This window comes from Vulpes vulpes, chromosome 8, assembly GCF_048418805.1.
Source record: "Vulpes vulpes isolate BD-2025 chromosome 8, VulVul3, whole genome shotgun sequence".
Classification (NCBI taxonomy): Eukaryota; Metazoa; Chordata; class Mammalia; order Carnivora; family Canidae; genus Vulpes; species Vulpes vulpes.
Window position 1 is genome coordinate 105,726,125 of NC_132787.1, and position 16,078 is coordinate 105,742,202.

Here is a 16,078-nt window from a genome sequence, read left to right on the forward strand (position 1 = left end):
ACCACGCCAGTTGTGGATTGGATGGTATGGTCGGGGGATGCTGGAGGCTGGATATCTGCCTGCCTTATGCTCAGAGGTCACCCTGAACTACCTCTAATGAGGTGTCATGGTTAACTGAACAGACGCGTCCATTTTTCCTTCGTTCTCCTTTCAGTGAGTCCTGCCTCATGTTTCTGACAATAATAGGGAGATTCCACTCCTCCTTGGTTCTCTACCTGTACATGAAGAAGAAACAAAAATTGTCATATTACTTTAGGAAATGTAAAGAAAGTGAAGATAGATATTTAGGACAAGTCATAGGTCCATTGCTTGCTCAGGGTCCCTTGGGGAGACTAGAGCCCCAAGTCCTGCCATGATTGGGCCCTGCCAACTTGTTTAACCTAATTTCTTAGAGGTTTTTCTCCTTTCGGTTTCATCTACACTGGCCTCACAGTTCTTTGAATATTTGAAGCATGTTCCTGCCTCAAGGTCTTTGCACTTGGTATTCCTGCTCAAGGAATATGGCTTACTCTCTCGCTCAAGGCCTTCTAGAGGAGGCCTTCTCTGAACTCCCCATTTGAAAATAGAAACTCCAGTCATTTTGGGGTGCCTGGGTGGCTCAGTTGGTTAAGCGTCCAACTCTTGATTTCTGCTCAGGTCATGTTCTCAGAGTCACGAAATCGAGTCTGGCATTGGGCCCTGCGCTCAGTCAGGAGTTAGTTTTGAGATTCTCTCTTCCCCTCTCTCTCTACTCCTCCTCCCACTTGTGCTCTGTCTTCTAATCTGTCTCTCTCTAAAAGCAAATAAACAAAATCTTAAAAAGAAAAAAAACCTCCTGTCATTTTTCTGTTTCTGTTGTGTTTTTAGAAATATTGACCTACATTATTTTATACATTTTGGTATTATATATTCATTTGTTTACTGTCCATTTCTCTTACTAAAATGTAATCTCCATGAGAAGGGACTTTGTTTTTTCCAGTAGCATCTGAGACAAGGCCTGGCACATAGCAGTTGCTTAATACGTATTTATAAATGAACTATGAACCTGATGATTATTTGTATTTTTTAGGTTTCATTTCCTAAAGCTAACCGAACATCATTTATCAGCAGCAAATGATGGAGCAGATGACCTGTCTTAGCATTAACTTCTATTTCCTTTTTGTCATTTTACTTTAAGATTAATGCATTATCAATTGGGAAATGTATTTTTTTCTTGTTGAGAGGCAGCAGTGTAAAATGGTGGTAGGGCTGCTTTTTAGGTAGAAAACCTGAAACTAGTCATTTAACCTCTAAACTGGAGATGCTTCAGTTTCCTTGTATGTAGAGTAGAGATAAAGGTAATGTTGAAGAGTTTTAGAATTTAGTCATTAATAACCCACTTTTACCAAATTTAGGCCAGAGAGAGAGAGTGAGAGAGAGAGAGAGAGAGATTTATAAGAGTCACTAGACAGTGGATCAGATTGTCAGGCCTACGGACAGAACCTGGCTTGGAAGCTGTGACTTACAGGTGCTGCCCAGCGGAGTTCCTAGTGCTTTGCTCCTGGAAGTAAATTTAACTCCTCCAGTGCAGACAGAGCTGGGTGTCTGCAGGTTTCCCCTAGAAGAAACACAGCTTCCCAGCAAACTTCCCACATAGCAAAATAGGGTGTAGGTTGGCAGGTTTAAAGAAAGCCCAGAAGGTTAAGTGAAATCGCTCCTCCTCTGATGGGAAGGAGTAGGGCAGGCAGGTGTGTTACTAGGAGAAACATAACACCCCAGAGAATAGAGGGTCCCCCAACAGGTGGTACCTATTGCAATGAGGGCTTTTATAAGATCTTTGCTTGGTGCAGAGTTTGGAGCATAGGAAGTACTGAATAACTATTAGTCATAATTAGTGTTGTAATACCTCTTTATCATAATGGACTGTAATATTTTTTTTCCCTATGTACTTACTAGACTAGCTTACAAGCTCTTGGGAGAAGAAACTCTTGGTTCTCTCTTGAATCTCTGGTGCTAGGTGATTTCGTGTTGGTATGTAGCAGTCAGGGACTAGGTATTTGTTTGAGAAGTACGGCATGGTCAATGTACATAGGGCATTGGAGTCAGAAAAAGAGGTACCTGCTTTAAATTCTTTTTTTTTTTTTAATTTTTTTAAATTTTTTTATTTATTTATGATAGTCACAGAGAGAGAGAGAGAGAGGCAGAGACACAGGCAGAGGGAGAAGCAGGCTCCATGCACCGGGGAGCCCGACGTGGGACTCGATCCCGGGTCTCCAGGATCGCGCCCTAGGCCAAAGGCAGGCGCCAAACCGCTGCACCACCCAGGGATCCCTAAATTCTTTTTTAAACCAAGAGGAGATACAAAAAAGTCAACACCAAGAAAGGAAACTTGACTAATACATATATATTTAAGGCTTTCAACAGTAGTAGTTAAAATAACTTCTGTTTCATCGAAGAATGCAGGTAAGCAAAATAACACAGACCTTGAATATTTCGTCTAGATTTTACAGTGTTTTTCTTCTTTTGAATAGGTAGTAGGAAAGAAGTTAGGCTCCTGCAGAGTGATGGGTAATTTGCAAATGTTAATATTAGGATGTATTTTCTAATTAAAAAGTAAAGACAAAGTAGGAGAAATTAACACTGAAAAACTACAGTGAAGTCTATTTTTGGATATACCTCATTAACATTGAACCGTTTTCAGCAAATACCGTAAGGGAGAGTGTATGTATGTTGATCAAATTTAAGAAGACAGTAAGTTCTGGTCAATGGCAGATAACATTACTAGACAGTCGCTAGCTGTCCCAGCTGTCTTCTCTGTTAGACATCCTTGAATCTGAGCTCTCTGTTGTCCTCAGCGTTGCTTCTGTTCTAGCATTCTCTGCGCCCTGGCAGCGTTGTCACATATTGTTCTGACTGTGCATGGTGACAAGGCGCACGTTGTAATGGTGCTGGCCCTCCCTTCAAGGGTGGAGAGTATTACCTGTTATAACTCCAGCAGAAACAGACTTTCTTCACCCTGGAGCTTCCCTGGTCTTTTCCAGTCATGATGGCACCTGCACACTCAAATGTCATCTGGCAAACACTCCAGACACGGTCTCAAAATCAGGTGTGGTGTCAAGATCCAGATGGCCACAGGGAGGGAGGGATACCAGCCCAGAGATCCTCCTGATTTACCAGATGAGGGTGGTTTCACCTGATTTGGCCCTGGATCTCGAACCTTACTGGTAGGTGAAGTCTCATGGTCCAGAGTTAGCCTTTGTATATTAGAAAATGTTGATTTTCTTTTTCATCATGCTTTCTCCAAACTGTTGTAAATTAGTTATATGCAAATTGGGGGGAGAGTGGACTGAGCATGATCTTTGGTTTTGGCCTCAGCTTGAATCTGGCTCCCCTGCTCTCTGACATTGTCACAGTACTTGAATCTTCTGAGCTTCCATTTCCTCATTTAAAAAATGGGGAGATTAGGAACTATTTTCCAGGTTACCAAGAGCATTATACAGGTAATGGAGGCTGTCAGACACCTTAGTACTTTGTAGCTGCTCAACAAATGGCAGTGATTACTGATCATCCTTTCAGCATATGGGCGAATTGTGTGAAAGAGCTTCCATTTCATGGGTGCCCACTCTGTGCTGGGCGAGTGCTAGTTCCTTCTCAGACCTTATGTTCACTCCCTTGTCCCTCCCAACAGCACCACAAATCCGCAAATCCACCACAATCCGAACAGCACTCATGTTCAGATAGACAGTATTGGTACTGTCCCTGTGCCTCTAGGCCCTTCCAGCTGCTGAGCAGGGGGCTCTAGAACTTGGATCCGATGAGGTGTGTACTGAGTGGTTCTCACTGCAGTGTGCACATGGACACACAAATGCTTTCAACAGGTGGTTGCTTCTTCCTTTTTTTTTTTTTTTTTTTTTTTAAGATTTATTTATTCCACAGAGAGAGTGCCCGCTCTCGGGTAGGGGGGAGGGGCAGGGAGAGAGGGAGGAGAGAAGCTGACTCCTTGCTGAGTGCAGAGCCTGATGCAGGGCTCAGTCCCCCAGATCGTGATCTGAACTGGTATCAGGAGTCAAATACTCAACCAACAGAGCCAATCAGTTACCCCAGAGTGGTTACTTCTAAAATGAATGAAGGTATACGATGGAGATGGTTTTTGTGTGAATTTACCAGCTAGAAAGCAATAAAATCTCATTTTTTAAGAATTATGTATATTTTGGAAATTACTTCTTCTAGGACATAAAATGGAACCCTTAAAAACTGATAGTTTTCATTGGCAATGAAACAGAAAATTCTTTTTTAAGTTTTTATTTATTTATTCATGAGAGACACAAGGAGGGAGAGAGGCAGAGACATAGGCAGAGGGAGAAGCAGGCTCCATGCAGGGAGCTCAATGTGGGACTCAGTCCCAGGACCCCGGGATCATATCCTGAACTGAAGGCAGGTACTTAATCCCTGAGCCACCCAGGCATCCCCCAGAAAATTCCTTTGTTTTGTGGGTTGGGGAGCATAAGATTTTAATGGTCTTTATTTCTCTTTGGGGAGGAAAAAACTTCCAAAGACTTAGTTTTAGGTAGAGAAACAGTCAATTTAAGATTAAAAACCTCTATTCTTAATAGTTTTCTGTCCTTTAAATTTGCTATCTTAAAATTTTCTTTATATAAATTTTTTATGATGAAAATTAGTAATACTGCCCATTATAGAAATTTGGAAAGTATATTGCTAATTTAAAATTTGAATTCCAGATTCTTAGGAATAACATCTATACTTTGAGAATTTATTTTTCTCTCCTTGGAGAATTGTCTTCTGGAGACTTCTACTTTCCACCTCTAATCTGGATTGGCTGCTCTATTGCCCTATTGTAATACTGTCATTCAGCTTCTTTTGACTGCATATATGAGCCAAATTTATTATTTCTTTAATCCTGTGGCATCTTTCTTGGTTTAGACTTTTATTTTGCTGAAGCACATGTCCAGCTGACTTCCTAAGAACACGTGAAAAGTCAGCTTTCTGAATCTTTTTGTATTTGAAAGTATCTTCATAGACCCTTAGGTTGAAAATGCCTTAGAACTCTTAAGGCATCGTGTTGTTATTTTTCAGCATATGATATTGATGATGAGAAGTCTGATGCTAGTCTGTTCTCCAAACTGTGTAGTTGACCTGATTTTTTCCCATGAAGACTCATAAGATTTTCTGTTTTTCTTGATGTTGTCAAGTTTCACATTATCTCAGCGTGGATTCTTGGTAAGTTCTTTCAGTTTGAGGATGCACGTTCTTTAACACTGGAAACCCTCTGGAATTGTTTCTTAGATATCTTCTCCTTCTCTTTTTATTGCTTTCTTTTTGGAATTCTTATTTGTCAGATAGTGACATCTTGGATGAATTAAGTCTCTCTATATTCTCTCTTGCTATCCATGTCTTTAACTTTGTATTTCAACCTGTGGTAAATTTTACTTTCCAAAAATGGTCATGGCACCGTTTCCAGTACTTGTCACTTCTTATCAAGGATGTTTATTTTCTGTCCCATTAAACTGGGATAGGCTTATGATGGCTCCAACTAACAGAATATAGTGGAAGTTATGCTATAACTTGGAAGTTATGACTTCCAGGGTTAGGTCAGTAAAAGTCTACAGCTTCCACTAGTACGTGTACCTCTGTTTCTATTTCTCTTTCTCAGAGTGCTTGTCCATGAAACCCATCACCATGCTGTGAGGAAGTCCAGGGCTCACAGAGAGGCCGGGTGTAGGTATTTCAACCTACAGCCCCAGCAAAGGTCTCAGATGGCAAGTGCCAATGAGCTGACACATGAGTGAGCGAGCCTTTAGGTAATTTCAGTCCTTGGCTGATGCCAGACCAAGCAGGGATGAGCTCTGAGCTCTCCCTGTCCAACTGTGCTCAAATTGCAGCTTCACGAGAAAAAGAGATGTTGTTATTTGCTTTGAGCTACCAGGGCTTGTGGGTGTTCAGAAGGCCACAGAGGTACAGTATTGTTTTAATCACTTCACATCAAGTGTGCACATTTTCAGCTTGACTTATCACTGTTGGTATAATTTTGATCACCAGGCTGAGGCAATGATTGTCTGGGTTCTCCATTGAATTTTCTTTTTTACCCCCACTTTGCATATTATACTCATTGGAAGAAGTCGTTCTGAGCAGCCACACATGGGTTGTGCTGGGGACCAGTGGTGTGCTTGGTGGACTGGGCCAGCAGTGTGGCAGGGGGAAGAGGGGAGGGAGGGTAGGATTGTGGCGTGCTGGGGATGGGGCCGTGCTGGGGATGGGGCCGGTGGTGTGCCGGCCTTGGGGGGTGAGGCAGGCAGGGTTCCCAGTGTGCTGGGGGCGGGGCCAGAGGTGCTCCCTGATGGATCTGAGGTGCACAGGAGATAGAAGAGTAGGATGGCCACCTGCTCCTAGGCTTTTGGCCTAAGCACCTGGGCAAATGATGGAGGAGGGAAGAGAGTGGCTTTGGAGCACAGGAAAGGGTAGATAAGAGGGATTTTCCCTTGGCGTGTTAAGTTGGAGATGCCAGCTAGACTGTGAAGTAAAAATGTTGAGAGGGAGTCTGGAGTTCAAGAAAGGGGAAGGCTCAGGATTCAATTAAAGGGTGTCATTGTGCTTTCAGACTCAGGTTTTGGTTTGATAGAATAAAGAGCCGGTGGTGATTTGATTAGAATGATGAGAAAAATTAAAACCAAACAAACACAGCCTTTCTGAGAGCATTGTGAAGAAAACGACGGAAGCAGGTGATCTTTCGGACAGCATCAGTGGCTCTGTCTGGCTTCGGCTCCCAGCTAAGACAGCCCGCTGAGCAGTGGGAAACTCGGAGGTTGAACTGGATGCTGTAAGCTCTCAGGAAGAGGCGCTGGAAATTTTAGTTTTTTCCCTGAGGAACTATGTGCATGTGTCTTGGGGCCTCACGGCCAGCCGGCGTGCAGCGTGTTACGTTCTCTGGCTCAGAGGGCTGCCAGCAGGAGCCTCTCTCCCTGCTCTTGGGGGGCACCTGGCTCTCCTACCTTGATTCCTCCTCTTGTGATGGTGAAGATAGGGGGGCTGAAGGATTTATTCAGTTTGGGGCCACGGGAGGAATTTTAAAACACGTTGGCAGTTACACATTAAAATCCCACGACATTTGACCGGCGCTACAGATGATGTCAAGCGTTAAGTTGCTGTACAGAAGTTGGTAGGTTATTACTTAGAAGACAAAGTTATTAATATTGGGGGATTTATAGTTTTCTCCTTTCCTCTCCATCCCCCAAAGTTCTTTACTCATTTTTAGAGCCTTTTATCCTAGTACATCCTCCCTTTTCTGGGGAGTTGATTTTAAAAATTAGATTTGCAGGGGATTAGAAGCAACCACCATGTTATTAGAGGATGATGAAATCCTCACCCGTGCTTCCAAGTTCAGGGAGACCTTTTCAAGCTCCCTGGCTGCCCCTTGCAGAACTCACTCAGGAGAGGAGCCACTTCCGGAATTTGGGGTTTATCATTTCCTTTTTGTAGTATTAACCATAAACGTGTGTATCTTTAAACAGCATGGTGTTTACTTTTGCTTGGTTTTGACTTTTGACCTTTATTTAAATGCTTTGTGCCATATGTTTTCTTCTGAGTCTTGCTTTTTATTTTACTCATTTGAGAGAGAGAGCGGGCTAGGGTGGAGCAGAAGGAGGGGACAAGCAGACTCCGTGCTGAGCACAGAGCCTGACACGGGGCGGGATCCCACGACCCTGAGGTCCTGACCTGAGCTGAAATCAAGTCTACTTAACAGACTGAGCCACCCAGGCGTCCCTGCGTCTTGCTTTTTACATCAATATCGTGTTTGCCAGATACATGTCTTTTGGTAGCTTAGCTGCAGTTCTTTTGTTCCCACTTCTCTTGAGTGTGAATATGCTAGAACTTCTTTGTGTTCTCCCAACCAAGGCCATTGGGGCAGTTGACAGTTTTTTACTGTTTGTAAGTAAGACTGTAGTGAAGTTCTTGTTCATGTCTCCTTGTCACATGTGCAAGAATTTCTCTAAGGTTTATCTACCTTGGATGGAATTAATAGTCATGGAGAACGTATCCTCAACTCTATTAAATACTGCCAAACTGTTTTCCAAAGTGATTATACCAGTATACGCCCAAACCAACAGCATATTAAGATTCTCCTGTTCCACATCCTCATCAGCACCCAGATTATCAGGTTGAAACACTTCGGCCATTCTTTTGGGTATAAAAATATATCTTGTGGTTTTAATTTTCATTTTTCCTGAACACGATATGGTTAGTATTTTATCACATAGCTCCTGGCCATTTGTATTTCTCTTTTGTGAAATGCTTATTCTTTTTAAAAATTGAGTAGTATTTTTCTAATGGTTTTAAAGATTCTGTCTCTGTTCTGGATTTGAATTCTTTAATCCATTATTTATGTTGTAAAATACCTTCTTTTAGTTTGTAGTATGGTTTTTCATTTTCTTTATGATGTCTTTCGATGAAGTTCTTGATTCTTTTTTAAGAATTTATTATTTTTTTAGTGTGGGGAGGGACAGAGGGAGAGGGAGAGAGAATCTTAAGCAGGCTCCACACCCAGCACAGAGGCCCAGGGTGGGGCTCGATCTCATGACCCTGAGATCATGACCTGAGCCAAAGCCAAGAGTCGGACACTTAACTGCCCCTTGATTATTTATTTCTTAAAATAACTTAAAAAATTTGAAAACTGTGATAACATATAGCATATGTAAATGTATAAAATTTGCCACTTTAACTGTTTTTAACTGTGTGGTTTAGTAGTGTTCAGTATATTCACATTGTTGTACAACAGATCTCAAGAACATTCTCATCTTGCAAAATGGAAACCATATACTCATTAAACAGCAACTCTCCACCTCTCCTTCCTCCAGCACCTGGTAACTATTCTACTTCCCATTCCTATGAATTTGGCTATTCCAGATGTCTTATCTAAATGGAGCTCCCTTGTGTGGGGTCTGAACCTGCTCTGCCCCAGCGCAGGTGGCCAGGCCGGCAGACCATGTTGGGTGAAGGAAGGGAAGTCTGTGCCTTTTTCTTTGTAAATTTCATCCACAAATGTAGATAGAGTTTATTCCTTTTTTCCTATTAAGAAACTATGACATAAAGAGGTTATGAATGCCAGAGGTTACTTGGTTATGGCTGGAGCAAAGGTTTGTATTTATAGTTTATTAGGTAATAATATGCTGCCTACTTTAGATCTACAGTTGTCAGCCTGCTGTGATATGCTGGGTGACATTCATATGAGACACATTCCAATTTCTGAACCGTGTGTCACATCCAGTTCCCAGCAAACCAGTGACATCGCTACTGCTTTTTTCTTAGAAATGGGAGGGCAAGAGTAATGTTTTGGGGATAAACGTTGTTAAAGCAAATTGTTCACAAACTCGACTATTTTAATTTTCATTAGTGATAAATTATGAGTGGCACACCTCAAAACTGAGCAACTTTCCTATGATTCATAATTGCTGTCTTTGACTTCTTAATTATGTTGACTTTCTTTATCAGCTGTATGGAGCTACTTAACATTCACCTCGGAGTTGGTGTAAATATTTGATAATTTGGGACGTACAGATGGTCTTCCAGCTGTGGTTTCCTCTCAAGCCTGGGAGCAGAAACTCTTGTTAGGAGTTTGGCAGTAGAGTCAGTGTATCACAACTGTGTGGAGTCTTGCCTTCTCCACATACCCTCCCTAACAGGAGAGATACTGATCTCTTGTGATCACCTCACCGGGTGTCATGACATAATTTGGAAGTCAAATATTTGTTGTGATTACATCAAAGAATTACTTTTTTGCTCATGCTTAATATTAAAGTGACACCAAGCAATAGGAGGAAGAGATTATACATAAATTTGAAATAATATGGTGGTCTGAAAAAGATGAAACCAAATGTGAGTTTGCAAGTATTTAACACATATTTGTTACATGCTGGTTGTATGCCAGGAGTAGGTGCTAATGGATACAGTAAACAAAATAGAGAAAATCTCTGTTCTCATGAAATGTACATTCTAGGGATTATTTTTAAAGATTTACCATAGAATAATTTGCAATATTTGACATTAAGACACATAATGATTACTTGTGATTTTTTTTTTTGATAGCAATGTCTGAAACCTTTGAGTTCTTAAGTAAGTGAAAAATAAAAAATGCTTACATTGGCTCATTTGGATTATATATAAATGCTTAATGGCTAAATATTCCAAGAGCAGCATCTCAGAGCTCAAGCGAATCATTAAAAGTTAATGCTTTTTATATTGACATGATCCTTATTGAAAAGTATACTGTTTTGGTGGGAGGTAGTATAATTTCAGAATCAAATCAACATATGTGTAAGTTGATACTGTACTGAAGTGAAATCTGATGCTAATGTGGCAGCCCAGGAGAACAATGAGTTTTTTGCATAATTCAAAACCTTGTAAAATTAATAGGGGCATTGAGATTGACTTTGTTTTTTTTAGGGTGGGTGTTTTTTACCTAGTAGTATGTAGGCTCCTGGATATGAATGCTTTCAGGGTAAATTAGGAGGATCGCTATTATTATTTGGGCTAATGCTTCTGATAACAGGAATGAATGAGTAATTTAAATTAAAAAATAAATCTTTTGGGATCCCTGGGTGGTGCAGTGGTTTAGCGCCTGCCTTTGGCCCACGGCACGATCCTGGAGACCCGGGATCGAATCCCACGTCGGGCTCCTGGTGCATGTAGCCTGCTTCTCCCTCTGCCTATGTCTCTGCCTCTCTCTCTCTCTCTGTGACTATCATAAATAAATAAAAAAAAAAAGAAGAGAAAAACTTTAAAAAAAAATAAATCTTTTTAGCAAATATAATAAATACACAAGTTTATTTGAGAGAGAGAGAGAGCGCGCGCGCACAAGCAGAGGGAGGGGCAGAGGGAGAAAAGAAGCAGGTTCCCCACTGAGCTTGGGGCCCTGAGGAGGTGCTCCAGGCTGGTCTCAACCTCAGGACCCTGAGATCATGACTTGAACCCAAGTCAGATGCTCAATGACTCAGGTACCCAGGCACTCCTTGAGTTTAGATGTGAATGGTGAACTACCCATTTTCTGCATTCCAGGTGTGGGGTTGGACTACTTTGGCTTTGAGGTGGAAATGAGTTTGGTATGTTGGGAGTTCAGTATGGTTTAAAGGCTGTCCTTGAGAGAAAAAGTCATAGATGAGGCTATGGAGGGGGCCTGGTTCTTTGGGGGCAGGGTAAAGACTTACGAGTTTATTTTAATGATGATGAGCAGTCTACTAGCTAATTTTGAAGCTGGGGACTGGTGTGGTCACATGACTGGCTGCCGTGGTAGCTGACATGTAGAGGCAAGAGAGGGCATAGGGTGACTACATGGGTGTCTGGGGGAGAGGCGTGGGTGGCTATAGAGATGGAGACCAGGTGCATGGCTGGGTACAACTTGGGAGAGAGAACTGAAAGGATTTAAGAATGGATTCAATGTGGAAGAGAAGAAGTGAGTAGTAGTAGGGTTGATTACTAGGTTTCCAGTTGAGTGATTAAACTTGTGATGATGCCTTTACTGAGATGTATAAATTTGGGGGAGACATTGGTGATGGGGAATCAAGAGTTCCTTTTCGGGCCATTGTAAGTTTTAGATATTATTAGACATTCAGGTGAGGTAGTTTAGTGGGCAGTTGAATAAATGAGTCTTATGCCTGGCAGAGAGGTCAAGACTAAGATTACAAAGTCAGGTGTCAGGGAGCAGAGGTGAACTCCCCAAGGGAGGGATTTTCTTCAAGTCTACTTCTTTAAAGTGAGGAAGTGGGACTGGGTGGTCTTTAAGCTCCCTTCTTTGTGAAAACCAGACATTTATTGAATCACAGAAACTCTTTCTGAGAAATTTTAAGTTTCACTAAAATGGGTCTATTTAAACTGTGGAAGTCATGACCAGGAAGGAAATATAAGCCTGTAGGTGTTCCCTATCTGTATTTGGTCCAAAATTGCTGTCTGTGGCTTGTCCACAAAGTATGGTATGTAACTGAAATGACATCCTTCTAAAAGTAAAGGTGATCTCACTCATGCTAAGAATAATCTCACTACCCCCACGATGGTCAATGTGAATTGATTTTTATTTAAAAAATTTTAAACAACTCTTTTTAAAGAAGATTTTATTTATTTATTTGAAAGAAAGAGAGCGAGCGTGCTCATGTGCATGCTGGGATGGGACAGAGTGAGAGTCTGAAGCCGACTCCGCGCTGAGGGTGGAGCACGACACTGAGCTCAATCCCACAACCCTGAGATTAAGACCTATGTCAAATTCAAGAGTTGGACACTCAACCTGGAGTGTGCCACAGGCGCCCCTGAAACAGCTGTTTTGAGGTATAATTGGACACACAATAAACTGTGTGTGTGTGTGTGTATATATATATTTTAAAGATTTTATGTATTTATTCATGAGAGATAGAGACACAGGCAGGGGAGAAGCAGACTCCATGTAGGAAGCCTGATGCGGGACTCTATCCCGGGACTCTGGGATCACACCCTGAGCCAAATCAACTGCTAAGCCACCCCGGCGCCCCTAAATTGTATATATTTAAAGCGTAAGATTGGATGTTTTGACATACGTATCCATCCATCACATGTCACCGCAACAAGATAATGCCCATATCCATCACCCCTGAGGCTCTTGTGCCCCTTAGTAACATCTGCCCCTTGCCCTGCCCCCCAAGCAACCACTGCTGTTAGTCATTATAGAGTAGTTTGCTCTGTCCCAGAAATTTGTATAGAGTCATACCGTAGTCCTTTTCTTCTTTTTCTTTTTTTACGTTTCTCACTCAGTATATTTTTTTTTTGAGATTTATCCATGTCGTCACGTGTGTCGTAGTAGTTCATTCCTTGTTATTGGTAAGTATATCCTATTGTATATCCTACCGTATGATTTGTTTATCCAGTCACTGTTAATATAGACTTGTCTTTTTCCCTTTGCAGGTCTTCTGATTTGCTAGTATTATTTGTGACCGTGGGAGAGACAAACATTTGGGTGTACACACAGGCATGCACACACGTGTGCTCTAAACCCTCTTAATAAAAGGAGCGGTAGTTCCTTGTTCTTATATTTACTCCCCTTTACCCTATTCAGGGATGAGCAACTTAGTCCTATGTCAGAGTAAGTTGACAAGTGTTGTGGATGATAAGCAGACTAACCCTTTCTTTGTGTCTGTGCTCATGTGATATTTTGGGATGTGTGTGTGTTGAGTTTATTTATTTTTATCTGGATTAAATTTGTTTCAGCAGATTGCCTTTACTTGAGCTTCATAATTTAGCAGCTGTGGATGTAGTTAATCTAGCACCTGTTAATTTCATAGGCAAATATAAATAAATTCCTCTTAATTAGTTCCTAGGAATTTTATATAGATGGGTTAAGAGTGAGATTAAAGGAGATGAGCTCTCATTAATCTGGAAGGTAGAGGACAGGTACTTTTAACCTCTGCGAGGTCTTGATGAGATCACTTGCTTTTCCCCTGTGCGTTTGGAAAAGCTTACTGCTTTTTGGTTTCTGTGGATGATCTGAGAATATGCTTCAGGATCTGTCAGTTAATAAACCCCTGGGAGTCTGGCTGTTTTTAATGATGCGGAATTCACTATGGAGTAGGAGGTTATGGGAGGTCTGGCTCTTGCCTTGCGGTTGTGTATGCCATTGTCTGGGAAGGAAGAGGAGAGACTGTTCTATCAGTATGTGCTTGTCCTGGTAGAGCAGGGCTCTTTGCTGGCCAAACCCAGTGTGTTTTGTTTACGTGGGGGTTGCCATATAATTCAGGCAGTTGCTGTGTAATTCAGGAGACAGGATATAGTCCCCAGAGGCATGCCGTGCATGTCCTTTTACTTTGTGTTCTTATGGTCCCAGTCCTCAACCCACCTACCATCCTGCTTAGCAGCCATCCCTGTTGGTCTTTTGCACATCTGCTTGCTGCCAGAAGATTCTGAGAGCGCAGGAGGTACCGTGTCTGCGGGGTTCGCTGTACCTGAACAGTAAGTGTTGAATGGTGAATAGAATTCATCTCTATGCTTCTATGTTTATTTTTAAATTTCTGGTTATGAAGTTTCTAATGGTAGAATTAATATTAAGAGCTTTAAGCCTCTCGCAAAGATGGAAGATAAATATGAGCTGTTATGTTCTTTTTTTTTTTTCTTAATTTTTATTTATTTATGGTAGTCACAGAGAGAGAGAGAGGCAGAGACATAGGCAGAGGAAGAAGCAGGCTCCATGCACCGGGAGCCCGACGTGGGATTCGATCCCGGGTCTCCAGGATCGCGCCCTGGGCCAAAGGCAGGCACCAAACCGCTGCGCCACCCAGGGATCCCCGAGCTGTTATGGTCTTAACAGTCTGCTCTCCTTCATTTGAAGCAAACTCTGAGGCATGACTTCTCCCCCCTCCCCCCACTTTTTCTTTCAATAAATTGGAAGCACGGAGCCTGACACTCCATCCGGGGGTGGGTGGGAATGTATAGACGATCGGAATTTGTTCCCAGGCCTTGAGAAACTCACAGTCCAAAGGAAAATCAGACTAGTAGGCCGGGAAGTGACAGGTGCTATAGAGGAGTGATTTAAGACATGTTTTGGAAGCCCCCAAAATATGAGTGAGTGGTACACAGTGTCTAGTCGAGGAGCTGGGTGCAAGTGATCCCATTACCTAAGTTGGGGCCCCAAGAGGGAGGGGGCAGTTTTGGTAGGATGAGGAGGTAGGAAGGGCACAGTAAAGACTTCAGTCTCTGTGTCCAATTTGAGTTTTGTGAAGAATGTGTTATTCTTATTGGGGAATCTGTAGGTTTTTCTGGTGGTTTATAAAAACTCGTTTTCCAGATTTTTGGTTTGAATTTATTTTACTATTTGTGGGGAGGAGGTAGTTCTCAAATTAGGAGTTTTGTGTTATCTTACCAGAGTTGCTCCCGACAGTGGTGGGGTTCAGTTTACTTTATGTGTGTTGAAAGAGTTGTTCATTTATGGCAGTGACCAAATCACATTCGAAAATGCTCATGTCCTTTAAGACCTGCTGTTACGACTTGACATTTAGCGGGATGAAACTAGCCATGCAGAGGCAGTGTAGGGAGATGAGGTAATTGTGATCCTCAATCTTGGTGCTCAGGTTTTTTGCTTGGAAATTTGAAAACAAGCATATATCACTTAAAAAAAAAAAAAAGATTTATTTGAGAGAGAGTAGCGTATGAGCAGGAAGGGCAGAGGGAGAGAGAATCTCAAGCAGATTCTGCACGCAGCACAGAGTTAGACTCGATCTCATGACCCTGAGATCATGACCTGAGCTGAAACCAAGAATCAGATGCTCAACCAACTGTGCCACACAGGCACACCCCACAAGCAGTTATCACTTTAAAAAATTTAATTATTTAGGGGTAGATTATAAATGCTCAAGGTGTAAAATAAAATAAAAAAGTAGACAGAAATATATGATGAAAAGTCTTCCTTTACCCTTTCCCCCTACCCTGAAAGGCAACCACTGTTACCAGTTTCTGGGGGATCCTTTGAGAGTTGTCCCCAAGGGGATGTCTGTGACCTTGTGGAAACCCAGGGATAGCACACTTCCAGAATCGGTGAGCTCAGTAGCTTAATGCCGTCATCAAGGCCTGCTTCTTTGGTCTTTTTCTTCTGCTTCCCTATTTATTTCTCTTAGCCTGTGCCCCGCCTGACTCCCAGGCACCTTTCCCATTCAGTGGGTCTCACGTAAATCCCAAAGTCAGGGGGACAAGCCCCGTATATGGGTGTTGTGTCCATTTGTACATGTGAGGAAGCCTTTCTCGACCGTCCTCAACTTCATTCCTCACGCACCAGCACCGCAGCAGCACACTGCATGCCCTGAACTGGTTGTTGGTGGGGATTGTCCGAGACCAGTCACTGTTCACCCCCTGGCACTAGGGAAGGGTCTAGCTTTTCTCAAAGCAGGCGGCTCCCTGGTAACTGAACCAAATCAGTGTTTTCTTGGCAAGGAGAAAGGTCTGCTGTTACAGGAAATCTAGATCATTTCATCTTAGTACTTACGGGGTTGCCTCATTCTTTTTGATGGTTGTTTAGCATTTCATTGACTTAATGTACCATACTTAAACTAGTCTCTGTCTTTGCCAGTTTTTCCCTTTATAGAATGTTGCCGTGCATATACAT

The 16,078-nt window shown here is 42.2% G+C and overlaps 1 protein-coding gene across 5 annotated transcripts in view; it reads left to right on the top strand.

The window, feature by feature from the left end:
• Nucleotides 1–16,078, top strand: part of MBOAT2 (membrane bound glycerophospholipid O-acyltransferase 2) — a 122,906-nt gene that overhangs the window by 16,885 nt on the left and 89,943 nt on the right. The window contains exon 1 of one of the 5 annotated variants that reach the window (XM_026009141.2): nt 2,310–2,421. The exons of 3 other annotated variants lie outside the window; for them this stretch is intronic. In XM_026009141.2, the coding sequence (XP_025864926.1) occupies nt 2,416–2,421 (6 nt within the window). In that variant the 5' untranslated portion in view covers nt 2,310–2,415. Of the gene's footprint in view, nt 1–2,309; nt 2,422–13,602; nt 13,936–16,078 lie in introns of those variants that run through there. One more of the 5 variants, XM_072767744.1, reaches the window with a different exon arrangement.